The 21,518-nt window shown below is 38.5% G+C and overlaps 2 protein-coding genes across 2 annotated transcripts; both read right to left on the reverse strand.

Annotated features, from left to right (window-relative positions):
- Positions 1-1,211: 1,211 nt before the first annotated feature.
- On the reverse strand, positions 1,212-16,792 carry RB195_000694 (uncharacterized protein; the record flags this gene model as incomplete). Its single annotated transcript, XM_064197171.1, has 15 exons — positions 1,212-1,418; positions 1,476-1,628; positions 2,666-2,725; positions 2,786-2,921; positions 3,023-3,145; positions 3,927-4,027; positions 4,087-4,212; positions 4,283-4,491; positions 6,050-6,227; positions 6,322-6,409; positions 6,489-6,575; positions 7,744-7,797; positions 7,861-7,979; positions 8,043-8,234; positions 16,757-16,792. The coding sequence occupies 15 exons, from the start codon at positions 16,790-16,792 to the stop codon at positions 1,212-1,214; spliced, it is 1,869 nt and encodes a 622-aa protein (XP_064053052.1).
- Positions 16,793-16,974: 182 nt separating this feature from the next.
- Positions 16,975-19,092, reverse strand: RB195_000695 (uncharacterized protein; the record flags this gene model as incomplete). The annotated part of the gene is made up of 2 exons (XM_013441680.2): positions 16,975-18,054; positions 18,604-19,092. 2 exons carry the CDS (start codon positions 19,090-19,092, stop codon positions 16,975-16,977), a joined length of 1,569 nt encoding a protein of 522 aa, XP_013297134.1.
- Positions 19,093-21,518: the final 2,426 nt, after the last annotated feature.

Below are 21,518 nucleotides of genomic sequence, written 5' to 3' on the forward strand. Positions count from 1 at the left end.
ACTTTTCGAAAACTACATTTACTCGTTATACGCGAGAGAAAAATAGCTTGCTTCAGTAAGAACTCAAACTTTTTTTTTGTGAAGTGCAATTAGGCTTCTGAATGGATACTGATGGCCAACGAAATGTAAACAGTAGCACAGTAACGTGAATTCACACCCATTCTTTTATTTATGCACGTGTAGCAAAATACACAGGGTCTGCGTGGGGAAAATAGAGAAAGAAACGAATTAGCAACGATGTAGAAGCAGTTAAAATCCACATAATAATAATAATAATAATAATAATAGATAAATAATAGTTTGGGATCCGAGCTTCCAGCCGAGAGTTCATATCTCCGAGCTCGTCGAGCTCAATCCTTCTTTTTCAAGTTTGATGGATTCACATATACATTTTTGGTTTCTAAATGCATTTTCGCACTAATAAGGCCCCTGTTCTGGGCGTGACGATTTTGAGGTGACGAAATCTTTACGACTACAGTCGAGTCAAAACAAAATGAGGTACGATTCAGCTGCGTAAGCGGGTGCGGTCGAAGCGATGCGGTGCTGCGTAGCGGATACGATCGGGGTGGGACCCCTGCTGGTATCGCTTATCGCTACAGTTCGTGATGGTCCCACTTGAACCCCAACCGCTAGCTCCACCCCGCCGCTTCGAGCACACGCGCTTCCGCAATTGCACTGTGCTTTATGTCGTTTAAAATATAATCGCTTGGGTTCGCCTGTTCCAGAATCCAGACCGTTCAGTTGACTGGTCAGTCTTTAATTCTCACCACTGGATAGGTTGACGTAGTACCGTAACATCATGAATAAATTATTCTTCAGCAGAAGATGGAAGCATTAGTGACAGTTTCATATTCGCTGTAGATTAGTAATTAATTTTGTGGCATAAATAAATAAATAATAAATAAATTTTGTAGTAAATAGTAACAATAAATAAATAAATTTTGTAGCATAATTTGTACCAAACTGCAACGGGGATATGGTATGGGGGTCCTGGGACGACCAGTGATAGTCTTCCCTCAGTATGAAAACAAAGCTAGTTTCTCCAAAAGAAGTTTAATAATATTTATTTTAATTACATTTTGTTAAACAAACAAGTCATTATCTATATTGTTTTACTGGGAAATCTAAACACTCTATACGAACATTTGAAACTCATAATCCTAGATCTCTGCATCTTAAGAATTATACAAACTTTTTTTCAGTAACTATTGTCAATCTGCTATTAAGCTTTTCATATCACGAAGGGCCGCTCGAATCGACTCTTTAAAAGCAGAAAGATTAGTTCGAGGATTTGATTTAAACGCAGAAGGCGCGAAAATTATTGCATCTTTCTGGAGGTTGTACGAGCAGCCATATCCATCACGAACAACAGCACCATAGCATAGATAACAGTCAGGAATATCGGCTGAGGTTGTCACCTGAATCATCGAGAGTTATTCATTTTTCAGTACCCAGTTGAAGTGGAGCAGCAGTACCTGACTTGTTGACAAAGGAAATCGCATAAGTTCGTTCCACATAGGATCGAGGAAAATTTCCGGCAACACTTTTATCTCACCGGATTCCATTGATTGTCTGGCGATTACAGATAAGGCGCACAAATGATTATCAATGCCGAATCCGGCGATATTCTGAAAAGAGTCACTACAGTTGTTCACTTGTTTATTGTTATTGTTTACTGCTGGAAACGAACGCATTTTTTTTGAAGGCATAACCCCACGAATCTGGGGTGCTGCGGGTTTTAGGTGGGTTATGCCTATACGGGGTCGCAGATTATGAGGAGGAGGATGATTCCGTCCATTTCTTTCTATGTGCCGTAAAAGACGGTCCGAAAGGTGCAGCGCGTACACACGGTTGGCACGCTCCAATCGAACTCGTCGTAGAAAATAGCGCCCCGGAACGCTTGAAGCCGCATCCTCCGGGCCGTTTTTTATGGCGGTTAGGAGGAAATAATCTGCATAATCTACGATACCATATAGGCATAACCCACCGGAAAATCGCACCACCTAAGATTCGGGATTCGTATTTTTCCCATTGGTAATAAAGGAAAAAGGGTAGAGCGTAAGAGGTAGAGGATAAAGTTTCTGGCGTTAATCAATCCGCTTGGGATGCGCCACCACGTTCACTTCAATTCAGAATCGTTTGAGGTTCACGAACGTGTAACTGGCCTATACATTGACTTGCAGGGGCTAGCCGATGTTTCAAGTCGGTGTTTTTATCCTCCCAGACAAGATTGGTACCAATTCATCGACCCCGAGCAGATGAAAGGCTTGGTTTGCACTAGAGAGGATTCGAACCTCCGATCGTGCAGGCGGCGGAATCTCTTACCGACAACGCTTCCTTCTACTTCTTATTATCCATCTGTTCAGTAGACTTAGGTCATCACAGAGGAGGAGAAGAGACTCATTAATTTTTTTTGCGGTTTCTTTCACTTTTTCCACGCTCTTAGCTGCTTCCATTAACAGTTGAAGAAGACCGAAGTGATATAGAAAGAAAACTTAAGGAGGACCATAAAGATTTATGTTATTTTTTTTTGGCTGCACTTATTCACAGTCATTGTAAGGGACTAATGGCTGACTACGAACATAAACTGTAAATGTGACGTTTTTTTTCAAATCAGAGAGTATTGGCTCATTTATGGCTATGGTATGGAGGAAATTCAACTAACCTCTTGCGTAACCTTCGCTTGCTTTTCCGCTGCTTTCATCATACGTTTTAATCTTATTTCCTAAATAGTAGATTCCATGTTGTTACGCATTTAAATAATTATTCATTAACAGGTAAATACCTTTGGTATGTCCCTTGTCATAGCCTTAACCCAATCAAGTGCTTCCTTCGTATTTGCTCTAATATTATCTACACGTCCAGCTCTATACCGTCTAAGAGAGGCGGATTCGTAGGTGGACACAAGGTAGCCGTGTAACCTGAATTTTGGTTGGAAAAAAAGGAAATGATTCCCATTGAGATATTTGGTCAAGGAGTACTGTATTACCTATTGTCGGATAATTGAAAATTAATATCTCACTTGAAGTGTGCTAGTTGAAGTGCTAGTTGGACAAATCCATCCGGGCTAAATTTGTGTCCTTTAATAAAATCTCGTCCAAAATCGTTGAATATCAGTACGTCCAAGTCTAGCTCTTGTGTTAACCTTAAAATTTTTTTTTGCAGTTTTTTTCTGTCTGATATTTATGGAAACCTCAGTAGAAGTGGTTTTTTTTTTTACAAAGAAGACTCTTTTTTGTAGGTAATCTTTTTCAACAACAACCTCTTGAAATATGTTGCACGTATCATGAGTAGGACGGTTTTTTTTTCTTGTTTACGAAATTAATTAATAATTGATAGCAAATGACCAAGATTGTTAACAAACATTATTACGGCTAACGTTTCGGCGTTTTTGCCTTCCTCAGAGCCTGGAAAGTAAGGAAATTTGCAATATATCCTCTCAAATGCCTCATCCAGAACAATTCATCATCTCCTAAGATATTACACCCGGAAACAAAACCGAAACAGTCCAAATCGTTGTGCTTACCTCAGTAGCCGCGTCGCCGTGATGTTAGCGGATATCCGCGTGGTGCTATCGCTCCGCTGATACTAATTAGGATGCGACCCATACACATATGAACCCGTAGATGAGATGAGAGACCCGCAAAGGTCTTGATACAGAGCCAGCTCGTTGGTCACGGCTAAGCACTCTTCCTTTCTATTCATTTGGGCTCTTTTGGTACTGTTTCCGGGCGTAATATTTTAGGGGATGATGCTGACGAAGGCGACAACGCCGAAACGCTAGCCATTATAAAGTTTGTTAACAATCTTGGCTGTTGCTTAAATTTGACTATCGAAAAGTTGCGATCTCTATGCCCAGATTCAAGGAAGGTCGAACGTTCGCACTTCTGATAACAAATAATTAATGATTGTGGAAAGAAACGTACTCTTCCAATGTGGCTTTCTGCTTCTCCAACAACATCAACGCTTCTCTATCCACATGCCATGTAAGTGGTTTAGGACGTATTTCTCTTTGTGTTCGACTGATCTATAACTTTCCTCATTCAAATCAGAAATCTATTCCAACGCACAGAAATAAATTCCTACCAAATTTCGATTCTTGTTTTCTCGTTCGTATTTCAGTGCACTTTCGGCCATATTAATAATAACTATACCCTCGGCCACTGAATGTTCAATACAGAACCCGTTTGTGCCACTACTACCAACAACCAGCTAAATTAGTAACATTTTCATTAAATTACTAGAAACTAAACTAGTGAGTCAATTTACGAGAATTTAAGACCTGTATGGTGGCATCATACCACCGATTAAGTCCGTGCCCTCGGGGTCCACCGCCAGTCAAAATATGTTTCCCTCTTGCCACGAAGTCCTTTTCATGGTCTTGGATGTTGGACCAGTTTTGCGCTGGCCTGGATTTCTTATCCTCATCATCCAGACACACGACGAATATTGCTTCTTGTGCCCATGTGAGAGAAATGCAGTTCACATCTACTGAAATGTGTACAGACATGAAAAATCACAAGGATTTCGAAGTTAAACTCAGATTAACATTATTAAATTAGTTAGATTAGATTAGTTAACTTAGTTAAATTAGATTAGTTAACTTAACTTAGATTTACATAATAAATAATACATATATGAATGCAGTTAACAAATTTAAATGTGTATATGTTTATTTATATTCATTCCTTGCCTCTTACTCTGGGCACGCCCTTGAGCGTAATAAATAAATAAAATAAATAGTAAAATCAACAATGAACGATTGAATTGCTGTTTTTTTTGAAGTTTTCAGTTTTCATGTTTAACACATTTTTTTCATTTTTCTATCCACATCATCCAGACCCACAGCGAGATACTTTTTCCTGAATACGTATTCTCCTTTTCCTGTCATCATCATCCTGATATATTAGGTGAAATAAAAATCTCTGAGCTCTTTTTTTCCGCTTTATTTCGACAATGAAATTAACATAGTTAGGACTAACCAAATTAAATGAAGTTCCCGCCTTTTTGTTCGGCAACTTTTGTCCATTTTGACGACAACTTTATAATTCCGCAATTGAAGAAGTTTTCGTCCTCATTGGCGGGAAATTTGACCAGCTCATTTTCACAATTCTTTGTTGAGGCCAGTTTTGTACCATCAGGAAAGATTTGCAAATGTTTGAAAAGGTGGCGGTCGTTTGATGACGTCTGGACTATAAGGACTATACCATCCATCCAAGGAATCAATTTGCCTTAGGAAAGGCGCATTACAGGAGGTCACGCTATTTTGGTTAGTCGTTTTTCTCAGGATTTAGGATACAAATCATGTGCTGTTCCCGAAGAGGATTTTGGATCATATTTCGTTGACAAATCGTCAAAAACTTTTGTTTGAGCAAAGATAAAGAAGTGATAACATTCTTATTTGTCATAAGTGATTCTTGGGCCGAGAATTCCTCGCGACGACTCTTTTTGGTTGCTAAAGTCGTCAAGACGGCACCACAAAAAAAAATGACTGAATTACTGTATAGTATATAGAGGATAGCCACAGCTATTTCACGAGTTTCATTCTCATTTTCTTTTCATTTTATTTCACAAAAAATGACTTCTAAATCTACAAATGAAAGTTTGCCATCAACTTTTACGGTACTTGTACAAGTCAAAAAATTCTGGGAAATACAATTTAAAGGCAGCATACCGCGAGTCTGGGGTGGTACGTTTTAGGGGTTTGTAGGCAGACTAAAAAGGGTGGTTCCGCGAATATTCCTGGAAAACGCAATTGAAAACATTTGAGCCCAAACCAGTTCTACTTAACTTATTTAACTGCGTTGGAAGAAAATAAAAAAAATAAAAATAGGAGCAGAAGAATTAATAAAATGAATATAAATGAACAAATAATAAGTATAAATAAAAGTAAAGTATAAAAAAGTAAAAAAGTTAAAGAAAATAAAAAATAAGTGTGAATAAATGAATAAAATAAGGATAAATGAACAAATAATAAGTATAAATAAATGAGTAAGACAAACATTTACTTCATTTAAAAAATTAAAAGAAAAAATGCAAGAGGATTAACCTTCCTGAAGCGTATTCCAAAACTGAGCCGCAGTATCACGATCGCCAGCTGCCGAAGCACCGATCGGGATGGCCATATCCTTTCTGGCCTCAGACATTCGTAGTACCTCACGAAGTTGGAAAAGAATGTCAGCAAATGGAAGCATATGCCCTCCAATACGAGTATGCACAACGTAGGCCTAAAACATAAAGTCTGACATTATTTTCTCTCAATTTTTAAGGACATTTTATCATTTATTTTTTATTCATTCTATTTTTTACATCATTTATTACCTGATTTCTGCACATAACAAGAATATGTTCATTTCCGTTGTTTTGCTTTTGTTTCATCAGTTGGACATCTTGATTCAAAGCTGGTTGCCTTAAATCTCATTTTAGTGGTCTCAGAGTGTAAGACAATGAAGAAAGAAGTAAAAAAAAAGAAAAAATGATTTGCTTACCTGTAACGCGAAAGAATGCTATCGTATTGCTTCATACACATCCGAACTTTGATTTTTCCAGTTGAAAACTCTCGTTCAAGTTGTTTTCTGAGAAAAACAATGTAAATATGATAAACAGAGCAGAAAAACAATGTATAGTTAATAGCAACATAAATTTTGTGGAAAGTATGTTTATTTATTTATTTTGATTTTTATTCTTATTTGAAAACACCAAAAGATGTGCCACAAAATAGAAAACAGAAACAAGAAACAGCTGAAGTCACTACAATTTCGCAAAGTTTTTAGTTTTATACAGAAACGTTGGGTCTTCATTGGAATTGTGTGATGTTTTCTCTACTTCGCTTTGCTTATTTTACCTTTTGTTTAACTTTTTACTACTATGTTTTAATTACACTTGGTCTCTTAACGGATTTTCCAAATTCTACATTCATTCTTTCAGTTTCAGAAAATGCGAGGGTTTCCTCCACTTCTCAAGGTTTATTAGGAGGTCATTGAATGAGATGCAAAGCTCCGTAATTCTCAAGTCATAAAAAATTTATATTAATTATTAATTTACCTATAAGTAGTGCATGTTTTCATCACAGGAAAAACACACAAAAACCTGACTTTAAGAATTTGGACTATATATGAGTTCAAAAAAAAATCGAAAAAGTTTTCCAGAATTGAAGACAAATGAATTAAAGGCATTATCCCACGAATCTGAGGTGGTACGGATTTCAGGTGAAGTATTCGTATACGGGATCGTAGATTATGGAGAGAGTGGTGATTCCGTGCATTTCTCCTTGTATGTCCCAGTGTAAGCGGACAACCCTGGAACGCTGTTTCTCACGACGTCCTCAACTGCAGCGCGCCACTCTTGCGCCGCCCTCCACCTGCGATTCGTCCGAATGGGTTTTCGACGAATCGTAGGCAGGGCGGGGTTGGGCGGAATGCAAACCTTGCGCATTGTAACATAAGCCGTCATAAGGAACAGCATTCCGGAATCGTCCGTTTCCACCGATACAGGGAGAAATAGACGGAATCACCCACCTCTCCATAATCTACGATCCCGTATACGAATACTCCACCTGAAATCCGTACCACATCAGGGGTAATGCCTTTAAGCTACTTAAAAGAAATTGATTACGTTAGGTAATTTATTGTTTATCCTTTACTTTAATCACCGTTAGTGGCGTAACGTCAAACACAATATTTTGTTCTATCTTTTCGGCAAAAAAAAGAGAGCTACAGAGGAAACGAGAAAAAAAGCACTCACGTGTCAATTTTGTTCTTGTATTCTAGCATTCCTCTGATTAGAAAAGCAGTGTATCTAAAAATAATACAATGAGGTAAAAAGCAGCAAATTTCGGAAGGAAAATTTCGTGCTGTGGACCTTAACCAATCCTCTTCATCTTTGAAATGTTGCTGGGGAAAAATATAGGCTGGACTTATATTAACTGGCAGCGGCAAGCGAATTCGTAAATACATTTCCGGCAGCCAAAATTGGTTAATCTAAAAAAAAGGTCTAGATTTGCAGCGGAACAGATTATCCTATTTTTTCCTATGGATACTTACCCAATTGACTTCGCTTTCGGAAAGTTGTTGCAGACGCCGTTGATAGGTCAGGCCATTTTTTCGGAACTCCTCTACCGCGTGCACAGTACTTAGAACATCTCGGTTTTGTCCTTCGGCCACCACTCCCACATATTCCAGATAACGATCCAGACAATGATCCAGTGACGGTAATGGTGGCTTTGGTAGACATTTCTAAATGTTCGCTGCTTTTGAGTGTTGGAGGTGAAACCTGTGAGTTATCCATGTGCACACGTAACGGATACTAGGTCAAAACGACTTGAAGCGCGGTGCAGTTGCGTAAGCGCTTGCGCTCGAAGCGGCGTGGTGCAGCTAACGAGGTGGGAGCATCCCGAACTGCAGCGAAGAATACCGCTAGCAAGGGTCCCACCTCAACCCTAACCGCCACACTCCACCATAACCGCTTCAAGCGCAGCAGCTTACGTAACTGCACCATACTTCATGCCGTTTTGACCTTACTATAAGTTACAGTACTGTACAAGCGCTCCAAAGAAGGATCACCTGAAAACATGCAACTAGTGCATTGAAGGCCCGTGTACGATAGAGAACTCAAGCCCTTAGGCCGTACGGCCCTTTGATTTTTTTACTCAAAGACGATAGGGTTTGAATCCTGCGTTACAAAGTAATGAGTCAAGATGTTATCATGTTATGAGCTTAACTCAGTTACCGTAACGGACTAACGGAAAAGCGAAAAGCATGGTGAAGTTCATCAGATCTCAGATCGCAAGCAAAATCTTCGCTCACAGATGCGACACGTGACTAGGTGTCTCGTAGGAGGATTCAATATAACGAGTACGTTTTCCACGTCGTTCTTCCAGATAATTGGGTATAAATGAGGCGTGACTGCGCTCATACTCGTGAACTACATGCCTAACCCTGCTAATTCGTGTGGCAAACCCTCAATTTCATGGCTGGATTCAAAGCAAGGCTCATGTATAATCCCTGCAGACCAGCATGATTTAAGCAAAGTAGGTTCTTGTCCCAAATACGTTTCCTTAACACTATCCAGACCCTGAAATTCAATGATACTGCACAGTGTGTGGATCTCATTCGCTTTGGTTGCCAATCTGTAAGAACGTGGTGGTTCCCCAGCCAGGGTACTCGGTAAGACTGGTCAGTTTGTTTTCCCGTTTAAAGGTATCACCCCAAGAATCTGAGGTGGTACGGATTTCAGGTGGATTCGTATACGGGATCATAGATTATTGAGAGAAAGGTGATTCTGTCCATTTCTTCCTAATTGCCGCAAAAAACGGCCCGGAAGATACGGCTTCAGGCGTTCCGGCGCGCTATTTTCTACAACGAGTTCGATTGGAGCGCGCCAGCCTTGTGCACGCGCCGCATCTTTCAGACCGTTTTTTTTACGGCAATTAGGAGTAAATGGACGGAATCATCTCCTTTCCATAATTTACGATCCTGTATACGAATACTCCACCTGAAATCCGTACCTCCTCAGAATCGTGAGGTGATGCCTTTAAATACAGTGCTTCTGCTCTGCGAGATATTACCGCTTATTCGTAACTTTCTTGGGATCATCCCGATCCAGGGACTCGGTTGATGGTCTGGTGATTGCCCAAGGTCACTACCATCAGCACTGATGGTTTTCGCTCGACAATTTACAAAAAGTGGAGTTCCAACGGTTTCTTTACTAGATCAGATATGATACATTTAGAATGTTTACAAAATAGCCTTCAGTTGATGAACCTCATAGCAAGAATTTGACTGCAAAATTCTATGCATGTGTATATTTTGGCCGGTCTACATGAAAATATCGCCCTCAGTTCTTATTCAGTAATTTTTCTAAGTTTTGTTGCACCTGGAGAGTTTCTGGGCTCAAATCTCGCAGAAGCTAATAAGGGACCAGGGATTGCACTGCAAGAAAGTAACGTTGCTACTGATTGAACCTTTTCTTCAAAAAAAAGGAGCAAAATTCATTTTGTAGAATCCCTGGATACAGATGAGTTTTCAAACCCACTGGGAACTCCAGAATTAGAATTTCACAGTTTCCGACTATTTGAAAACAAAAATGGCTCGAATATGTGCTTGGTGCTATTGTTTTTAAGCGTTTAAGCGCTAGGAAAACAGTTGGTGTTTTCCATGAAGAAGGCATTTCAGGACATTTCTGCTTTTTTCTTCTGTTGTCTAATTTCGAAAATTGCATCGAGGCTCCAGGAAGACGCGGCTAATCTCGAATAAGTCTTGAAGTGATTGTGGAGAAGCTGCTGAAGGCCGCATTTTCGTGCAAGTACTTTAATTCTGGAAAAAGAAATTCAGACTTTTTTTTCCCAAAATTTCATAGGAGTCTTTGATTTGCCAACAGCATTCTCCATCCCTTATGAAATGAGAAAAACACGCTGAACAATTTGAATTTTCACTATTTTCGATGCCTACAATATTAGCGAACGATTGATTGATCGACTGTAGATCGTTCAAGATGTCGAGCACTCCTGAACCGCAGATTGTGAATACATTTGAATGATCGAATAGCTGAAGAGACCTGTATGTCCTAGAAATAGCTATTTCATCGCTGGAATCTACAACAAAGATATCCATGATAAAATACGGTAAGATTTTAAATTTCTGTTTCGAGCAAAACACAATGTCTGGAGTTTCGCCAAAATTGTGGCTCTTTCTATCGTGTTTTCATAGTCGCAGCTAATTTGCTCATGTTTTGGTGAATAGTTTTCCAATAAATATTTCCTGCAGGCTTTTGGAAATGATGGATAATTTGTGAACTTATCCCAATATAAACACCACAACTTTCCTGAGAATACATTTTTCATCTATTCTAATCTGCTAACAAGTGATTTTTGGTTCATAAGATTGAGCTCAAACACTTCCGGAGATTGTAATGTTTTTGTTTCTGTTTTTTTTTGCGAAAGATTGTTTGCTTTCTTGCTGCTCGGAAATCGATATTTTAACAATATTTTAGTAAACATAATACTTTGGTTTATTTTATACTATTATTTCTTTTACTCCCCATACATATTAATTTAATTTTATTCGATTTTTTTTTCATTCCTAACTACTCCAATTTTTGCTAGATGCATAGCATTTTGAAGAAACCGCCTCATTTCTAATCGATTGCCCAGTTGGACAAAAACGAGGGAAAGTTTGGAAGGAACATTTTCAAAAATACTACTTCATACTTGGTTGGTATTTGAATTTTTGTGTTCGAATGTTTAATGCCACACTTGTTTTCATATTTTGAATCCATTTCACTAAAAAACTTTCTGTGGTTGTTTCTATTCGAACTTTCCGGGAGAGTTGAGTGACGAATATTATTAGAAAATTTTGCTTCACTGGAATTTTTAAATATTTACGAGGTTTCTTTTTGATTACTTTCTGTGCTCAGCCAGAAGTTCTTGTTGAATCACTGCAGTAACACTACATAATACGATATGATACTAACTACAGTACACTAATGCTGGACGTATTTGGTTCATTTGATTTGTTATTCAGGAAAAAGACTAGGAAATAAAGCTATTCAAATATATTCCAGAAGTCAAATTTTCGGAATTTTTTCTTTGCGAGTCTTGTGTGCGAAATCTGCCTAACGCTTTGACGTAGTCTAATAAGTACCTTCATCTTATTTGTACTTCATCAAGTTCTGAACCTAATTTCTCGTAATTCACTGAATTTTTACCACCCACACATCAGTAGGAAATCTCTTCAGTAATTGCTTGAAAATTTAGAATCTGTTTTCATCAGTACAAAGGAAGGGAATGTGGACAATTGACGTATTCTCCTCTCGTATCTCCTAAATCTTTCAATGAAATTATCCTGGGTCGTCCATCAATTTAATGTCGGCGACCAAGGCCGATGAATCACCCTTTGAAGTGAAGAAGAAGTGGGAGTTCGCGGAAAGAAGTAGAACGAGCAGAAACTTAATTAATTTCTATACAAATAACCATTTTCCTCAAAACTATTTCTGATTCTGTAAGGAATAAGAATTTGGAAGCACTTAGACCAGTTACAATCAAGGGAATCTGCACACAGGGACCGGTAAAAGAGGATTGGAATTTCTGAAGTCAGAAAATCGTAAACCCAGAAATCCCGGAAGTCGAAAGCAGAGTATTTGTATGTGTATATTTCCAGAGAGAAACAAACTTTTAAAACTTTCCGAAACGTTTCGAAATTGAGGATCTTTATTACGCTGGATAAGATGTTATGCGAGCGAAATTTTCAAAAGAAAAAATTGAAAATAAAAACAAAAATAGGGGTTGGGGGTGAAATAGAAGGCCATTTTTTCGAAATGTATGTAGGCAAAAAAAAGTCCAGGAAAACAAAGAGGACATGGCTTACATTGGCGGTGGAAGAACGCGCATGAGGAAACAATTGAGAATGAGGATGAGTGAAATTAGGTGGAATGTCAGTGGAGTTAGCAGAATGCAAAAAAGTGAACGAACGAGGGAGAATACACTGGAGTGGTACGAGAGTTCAAAATGTGCTCAAATCACTGATCGAAAGGAAATGGGCCCGAAATGACAAAGAATGAAGTCACTAACGCAGAGCACCGAAATCTGAACGAGGACGTAATATATCCACAAACCACTAAAAACGGTGAAAAAAAACAGGGAGTAGGATTTGAACACAAGAAAAAGCACCTTCTAAACACCCAGAACTTTTTAAGAAACGTTTCCGGATGTCTGGAAGACACTAGAACTTTTGTAAATTCGGAACTGAATACCCCACTGCTCTAAGGGTCTGCCTAATCTAAAGTTACTGATCTACTAAACAACAATGCTTTAAAATTCCACCAGTGTCACGGCTGAGAAATTCCCAAATTATAATCGATGAGGTATCTTTGAGATCGGGAGTGCCCCATTACTGCAACAGTGCCCAGCCTAAAAACTTGATGGAGTTTAATTTGAGGCAATTTTAACGAATAAAAGAGAATTTTCAAAGAGAAAATTTTATACTTATTCAAAATTCAAAATGCCATTGCGTTACAGACTCTTTACATTTATTTGTTTACTTATTCAAAAACGAAACAAAATTTGACATTTGGAGAACAATAAGAGTGTATTTTGATAACACAATTATACACTGCAAACCCTATTGAAGAGCTTAGCACAACAAGAGCGTGACTTTTGCTTTAAAATTCCAAAAAAATGCAGTTCAGGAGTGAGATATCCTCAGCACTTTCTTTAGGACCCAAAAAGAACCCGGAAGGGAATTAATTTTGACTTAATTGGTACCTGTAGGAAGCATTTCAGCGAATTCTCTACGCAGACATCAGATCTGACTGCCGTTGTTGTTTGGTTGTTGGTGCTTAGGAATGAGATCGTAAATCTGGTTATGCCTAGAGGCAAATTGCTGTACTTTTCGATGGTGCGTGACAAAATTTCTTTTTTAGTTTGGGAAATCCGAGCAGACACAGAATTCAACTGCCTCTACATAATTATACAAGTATTTGTACGTAACTTATCGTATTTATCAAATGCTATCGTATAAATGATAATATAATAATATATAAATAATAATATATAATAATATAAATGCTGTCGTATATTGTATTTATATATGATATCGTATTTATTTTACACTTACTTACTGTGGTTTTTTAGCACTTTTTTGCGCATTTTTTGGTATTATCGCTTTTATAATTTGATGACACTTTAATAATGCCTCTTTTAATCTGTTCCTTTTTTTTTTCTTTTTTTCCCCTTTGAACCTATAGATAGTTATGGATGGAAGTGCATTGTCCTATCTGAGCAGAAATAAAGCAACAGCGAATTTTTCGGATAATGCTAGAAATTAAAAAAGGTGATCTTGCAAAACTTAGGCATAGAAAATAGAAATCTTTTTTGGATTTTTAATACAGGACACAGAATCCTTTGAGAATCTATTATAGTTGTCACACGATTTACTTAATATTGTGAAGCCTTTTCAAGATTCCCTTTGTTCAGGACAGTAGAAACCTATAAGAATTTGATTGTCATGCGATTTACTTAATATTGTGGAGCGCTTTCATTCATCTTTTTCAATATTTTCTTTGTTATGTATGGATAAGGCGTTTGATCGAATAAATCACTTCGTTCGATTTCGCCTTTCCAGGCTCTGAAGAAGGCAAAATCACCAAAAGGTTTAGGCCCAAGAGTGAGCGATTATAATAATCTCGTGTCCGCCTCGTATCTTTTCGTGAAATTCCATCTACAAACAAAACAGGAGTTTTTCAGGATTTAGAACGCGAACTTTCGATATCTATTTTCTTTCAAGTTAGAAAGCTTTTCGTAATAACCAACACCTGCGAAGAAAATTTAGTCCCAGCGAAAAATGCGATTTGGAACAGATAGCATAAGCAGAGCCAATTCCCCATAGGGACATCCCCCATAAATTATGCACTTCTTCAGCAGCATGTAAGAAACGTCGAAGATGATGATGAGGTATCTTTATGCTACATGGAAAGAAGCTGGAGCACTGTAAATAGTTATGAAAAATATATTTTAGATCAAGAAGTGTTTTATGACACTGATGTTTGTAAATAAGATAATTCAAATAGGATACCCGAATCCTTTATGCGATGACACGATATCGATCGAAATGTGACCATAATCATCTTCATTGTAATCCAAAAATTTTTCAGAGAGTAAGGAAGTGGAGCAGGAAAAGTGGAAAAGAAAGATTTTTTCAAGAAAAAATTCTTTCCTTTCAGGCATAATTGAGTTTTCTTTACTTCTTGAACATTCGGAGTTAACCTGATTATGAACGGGAACATCTCTCGAAGAAATTAGACATAATTTTAAGGTTTCTTTTTCTCTTTTTTCTTTTTTTTCTGTTTTTTCCTAGCATATGCCTTAGTCGTGTGACAGTCAAATTGTGGCAACAACAGTATCATTTCGATGCCGGCAGTTATGTTTACTTGAGTGACTGCGACGCGTCCGTCGAACCAACTGCCTTTCCCAAATCAATGGGAATTTTTCAGGCAAACATTTTCACCGGTTTCCAGAGGAAACGGTAAAAACCGTGTTTATACGGGATTTTTACTGAAAATTCTGAGCTAGTCAGGATGGATGCAAATTTTTCGGCGACCGACGACTACAAATGATCGTTCTCTGTATGGTCCTGTGCAGAATTTATCCTACAGTAAACCTTATAGCAGTAGCGATACAATTTTTGACATGCTCAAGATTCTTGCTCTAAAAGTGCTACTTTTTAACTTTTTGCTTCACGTTTTACTTTTTTTTTTCTTCATTAGGAAAGGTATCAAGTCCCGTTCGTCGTTAAAAATAGCCTAGAAATTCGATAGAAATGGTGACGATTGGGAAACATTATGTAGAAGAATTCATCCTAAAATCCCATAAAAAGAAGTCCGCTTGACAAAATGGTGAAGGATATATGGGAAAAAAAAAGCGCTTAAATCAGTGAATAATTTTTTAATAAAAAGGTTGGTGAAATTTTTCAACTTAGTTTTTTTATTACAATGTTTTGTTGTTTGAAATTAAAAAGAAACTCGTTAGAAAACCACTGCCAAGCAAGAAGAAAGGCGAGAGTGACAAAAAGTGTTAGCGTCCAGGATCAATGTGCTAGCGCTGTATCAAGACCTTTGCGGGTTTTGATCTATGGGGTCATATCCTATTTAGTACTAGTATTTAGTGCTTAGTATTATTATTATTATTAGTAGTAGTAGTAGTAATCACGACAACACGACCATTTAGGTGTGCACAACGATTTGGGCTTTTTTGGCTCCGGTTTTAGATGTAGGATCCTATGGAATGATGACTTGTACTAGATTGAGAGGGATGAGGGATTTGAGAGGAAAAGTTACAAATGATCTGATTTTCCAGGTTCTGACGAAGGCTGCGACTCCGAAACGTTAGCCGTAATAACGTTTGCTAACAATCCTGGCTCTCGCTTCAATTTGACTATCGAGAAGTCGCAATCTCTACGCTAAGATTCGTGGAAGTTCAAACTTTCGCGCTTCCGAGCGTGTGCGTCTTTCCACAAAAATAAAACCGGACTTATCTATGGGATTTTGGGATAATTTTCCATTCATAAAAGAATGGCCTTTGGTCCCCGTTTGAATTTTTGCCATCCAACTTTAAAAAAGAAGAAAGTTAAGAAACGTGCGGAAACGTGCACAGCTGAACGTTAATTACTCACCGTTAAATTCGCGGCTGCAGTGCAATACTTAGCATAATGAGTAAGTTTAGGTAAGTTAGTTAATAGCTTTGTGACTGTCATTTTCACTATTTAATAATAGAGAAGGGAAAGAGCGAATATTAATTTTCCGATCGTAGACGGTTGACGTACATCAAATAGCCGTCGACGTACAGAAGGGGTAAATTTAGATTTTCGATGAATATGGGGGAGGTCAAACGCTGTTCACTCGTTGAAGCGATGTAGAATTTGAGGTGAATAGTTGAGAGCAATTTGTGGCTTTGAAAATCATTGGGAAAAGGAAAGAGGTGATGTGTTTAATTAGATGAAGACGGAGAGTGCCGGCGAAACAGTGATAAAGTCAAATCCCCGGAGAATTGTCTGGACACCTCTCCTCTAATGGAAATGGCTGTGGAGGTTATCGCTCGGAGGGTTTTTCACGATTGAAATCATTTTCCTCCCGTCGGCGGCCGGCGTCGAAGGGAAGGAACACTGCAGCAGTCATTCAGCACTAATTAACATTTTTCTACAAAACAACACAATATGTGTACGGCGGGTGTACGGGTGAAAAATAGAGAATTATTCTTGAAACCTACGTCATACCAGCAACAGCAATTCGATTCGATCTCCATTCGTTCTTCTGAATTGTTTTTCTTTTTCTTTTTTTTCTACTTAAAACAATCCTTGTGCACACAATATCTATTATAATGTCTTGCTTTTTGGTTGTGCACTTTCTTTTCGTCTAATTCTTTATCTGAACCACAATACACAAATATTATTTCAAACATACAACAGATTAAAAAATTATCCGCCTCTACCACTGTGGATTCAACGGATCGTACCCTGCTGGATATTCGGGTTGGGGGAAACTTTCTTGATAGTTGGTTGCTTGTGTACCGTATCCCATAGTGTGGAATCCATGAGCGGGTGTGGTTTCATCCGTCACCTTAGCACTTTCGATTTCCCCATAGTTGTCATTTTTGAGTGAAGTCATCTCCGTTTTCGGAGCAAGCGAATCATACCCGTGGACCTTCTTCAGTGCGAAAATAACGGGTGCGTAGAAGATATTTGTAAGGAAAATGATGAGATTTAGGGCAAAGAAGCCCATCGTGCCCACTATCCATCCGGCGATGATCGGACCAAAAGCGTACGCTAACGAGTAGGAAATGTCCGCAATTGCGTACACTGAACCATAGACGGGCACGTGTCGAGTGTCGACGAGATGTCCGAGCATCGGTAACAGTGAGGTGTCGATCAAAGCGATACCGAAGCACACAAAACTCAACGGGATTATCAACTGCAGCACGGACGTTGTGTACGGTACAGCGAAGCAAGCAATCCCTTCCATAGCCAAGCCGGTAGCGGCGATCGCCCACGTATGGTTTGGGAACGCTTTCAGAAGTCGCACGGTCACGTAAACGCCCAACACGTGCGGGAAGAACGGTGGCAACCAAATCACTCCAACCAACCAAACCGGCGTATCCGGCATACTTTCAGCCATCCAATTAGTGATTGTAGGCTCAAGAAACGCCAACGAGACGTTCGCCATAATCAGTGCTCCAGAGCACACCGCTATCATCGGATCCATAAACAGACGCCACATTGGGGTTCCTTTCACACGTTCCCCAGCCGCGTTCGTTGGTCCACGACGATTTGGTTGAATCACCATAAATACGGCCAATGCATCGGTTAGGCAAACAAACGATAGTATTAGAAATGGGACGGGTTTTCCAGCAAGTGAGTAGAGAACGGATCCGAACGGTGGTGCCACTAAGCAGCCGAATGAAATAAACGCTAAGGCGATTCCTAACGCCGCCGAACGTTCTCCTTCTTCGTTGAATCGGTCGGCAATCATTGCAAGGCCAGAGGTGTCCGCAAATGCTGATCCGAGACCCTGCAAAAAAAGTGCAGTCAATAAAGTAAGGTTTTTTTGGTGTAAAATTTCATTCAATGAAATAAGACTTTTTGAAGTAGAATTTCAATTGATGAAGTAAGATTTTTTTAAAGTTAGATTATTTCTCACCTATAATGGACTATCAATTTTTAATGTTGAGTGTCCTGTGAATTAGCCTATAGTATTCCTCATTTTGTGGTATTTTTCCAATTTCAAAAAAGGAGCTACGCTCTTTTAAACACTCTCGCGGATGAAGGATCTTTTCATGAGTCCATTCCGAGTTACGTGACTCCCCCGGGATGTGTGCTGAGCCTCTCTAAAATCGAAATCGTCCACATAAGACATGCTATCTGGGAAGATTTATATAATCTAGTGCCCATAAACCCATAAAAACTGAATGAGTCCGAGCAGCTGATGATTAGAAAGATTGCGCGACGTAAATCCCGAATGAAAACTCCCCTCTATTATCTTTTTCGTAGGAAAATTGAAGAAAGGCAGGAAAAAAGAAAGTTTTTGAAAAAAAAGAAAAAAACCCTGTGTAGTACTCACCTGTAGTGATCTGGCGAAGAACAGTACTCCATAACTATGACCAAGAGCGAATATAGCAGTTGAACTGAACATCACCACCAATCCAATGACCATAGGAATCTCGTAGCCAATTCTATCGATTATATATCCAGAGAATGGGTTCACGAATATTTGAATAAGTGCCTTTGAGGCGAACAGCCATCCAAGCTCCATATCCTCATCCTTATAGTCTATTTTCGCTCCAACGGCTCTCACAATTATCGTTCCATTCGGGAGCTGTTCGGTCTCATTGTGATATCCATAAAATTCAACCGCATAAGCGTGGATATCTCGTAGATATTTTGGAATAATCGGTACGATAACCATATAGAGCATATTGTCCAGCAGTAGTGCGACTGAGACAATCACCAGCACGAGTTTTTTCTGATTTTGTGGCTGATCGACCCATTGTCTGGTGGCGGCACGAACGTCGTCCGAGTCACGATTCAGAAGCGGCACGTTGAAGCCCATAATGACGAGTACCACGTGAACGGACACTCACACACACACGATGGGCGGGGCAACTAGCGCTTCATCTCACACTCGCCTGCAACAGCGAGTCAATTATCGCTGATCACTCATCGCCCCGCCCACGTGAGATCAAACCGAATCCAACCACCACACGTCGCTCGACTCGCTAAGAAGGGGAGGCGGACTGTGTTTGTTATTTCGTGGGCGGGACGGTACCATCAATAATTAACGATAATTTGCCTAATTATGCAGAAATTCACTTCGGTGCACAACCAATCGGCAACATTCAACCAAGCGCAGAAAACAGTTCTGCATTTGCGGACTTGAATTGAGTAAGTGATCGAATGAGTGCTTTCTTTGCAGCGCGTAGCTCAGAAATTGAACTTTTAGACTCTGCAGAACTGCTTTCTGCTCTCGATGAAACTTTATTACAAAAAAAATTTTATAAGAAGTTATTCCTTACCTTGGAAGGAAACGTCAAGTGTCAGGAATAATAAATGAGCGAATGTTGTGAAGCAAGTTCTGCAAAAATAAGATTATTAGAGGTACTGTAGAGATTTTTTTTCGGTGTGAAAAGGAGAGCGCGAAATGGTACAATTACGAATTATAGCAAAGAAATGAAATGAAGTTGGTTTTATGGTGCCATCAGTATCATTAATCCTTAAATATTTTCAAGGAAAAAAAGTGAGTAAAACAACAGATTCTTAAGAAGCGGTTAAAGTCTAGGAAAAAAGGAAAAAGGAAAATGGAAAAAGGAAAATGGAGTTTTACAGGTTTTTATTTTTAAGAAATAGAACTTTAAAGAATATGTCAAATTTTAAATGTTCCGTAACACGTTGAAAAAGAAAACTTGGATTTGGAGAAGAAAACTTATTCTTCTACCTGAGAAAAGACTGAGAATCATTACAATGTTACTATTATACCAATTTCTACTATGCTTAAAACCATTTAGAAACAAAAAAAGGAGCAGGAATAATTGAAGAAATTCCAGAAAATAACCAGAGCAAACAGAAAATAACCACATCGAACTAGGAGCACAGAAAAGTGATGTGCTTCCAAGGATTTCTGAATATGTCATTCATTTCATCAACACGAGTCCTTTCTTTATACACGGTGGCAAAAAAATGTGAATAATTTAAATAAAATAGCCGTTATAAGCCATTAGATGCTAATTACTCTTCAGTCATGCCCATAAGTTCAGGAGTTGAGGACTTCTTGGATCACAAAGCCGCTACGTACACAAAGTTCCTCTCTTTTACGGATATGATGTAGTCCTTCTCGCCTAGTGTAGGTTCTAAAGTACTCAAAAATCTCCTCTACAATGCTGTTAATAATTAGAATCATCTTTTGAAGGAGGTACTGTTAGTAAAACACTTCTAAGCTGTCAAAAACTTTCGTTTCACAGTAGTTTAAGGAAATTCAGTGGAAATTTCAGTATATTTTCCCGGCCTAATTCCCAGCGAATTTTCCTCTTTTTGTTTGGGCTCATGTTGTAGCTGATTATGCACTAGGATGGAAAAGTTTCTGGATGAAAAACATCAGCTCATTTCTACGCTCTTTATCTAAAATTATTATGGAACTCTCTTACTTTTTGATGGAAAAGGGACCTGGATGAATTTGTGATTCGATAAAGCGTTAAAGGTACATGGTTGGGCAGGTTTTATTTAAATTATCTTTGAACAATTAATTAATTTTTTGAAGTTATTCTTTTTTTGTCGCGTTCTATTAGACGATAAGTGCCGCTAACTTATCAGGACGATTCCGGAAGGAAAATTCCCGAACTCATAGCAGAGCTCATATTGGATTAAGAGACAAATTTGGAAGAGAAATATGTGAGAAAAATGACCTAACTCAAATCAATGGACACCACGGAAGCCGTGACAGATAAATGCGCTGAATGGGGAGAGATGCCCAGATTTTTTTTTTTGAAAATATTTCAAAAAATCTAAACATCAGTTATGGATTCTAAGAAAAAAAGAAAACTTATTCAGAATTCTAAGAAAAAACTCCTATTTCTTCCTATTGAATGACAAAAGACATTGTGTTAGTGTTGGCTAATTCTTCTCGAAAAATCGAAACTCGTTGGGAATTTTTCCGTCATCACTACATAGCATGGAAAACTATTTAATTAAATCCCAGATGATTTCAAATAGCACTCAGCAGGTCCATCGTCCGTGCTCTCTGGTTTATTAAGATACCTCGAAGCATTTCGGTTGACATTCAAATGAGAATAAACAAACTGTAAATAAATATAAAAGTGAATTGAAACTGTGAGATGAAATTTTATTAGGCTGACTAGAACACGTCGTTAAGTACATAAAGAATACCATTCGACCGTGATCATCGACAGGCTACGGTTGATTTTTGTGCGAAATTCGGAAATGAGTAGTTTTACAAACATAGTAAACATTTTGTTTACATATTCA

The sequence above is a fragment of the Necator americanus genome, chromosome IV, assembly GCF_031761385.1.
Source record: "Necator americanus strain Aroian chromosome IV, whole genome shotgun sequence".
Classification (NCBI taxonomy): Eukaryota; Metazoa; Nematoda; class Chromadorea; order Rhabditida; family Ancylostomatidae; genus Necator; species Necator americanus.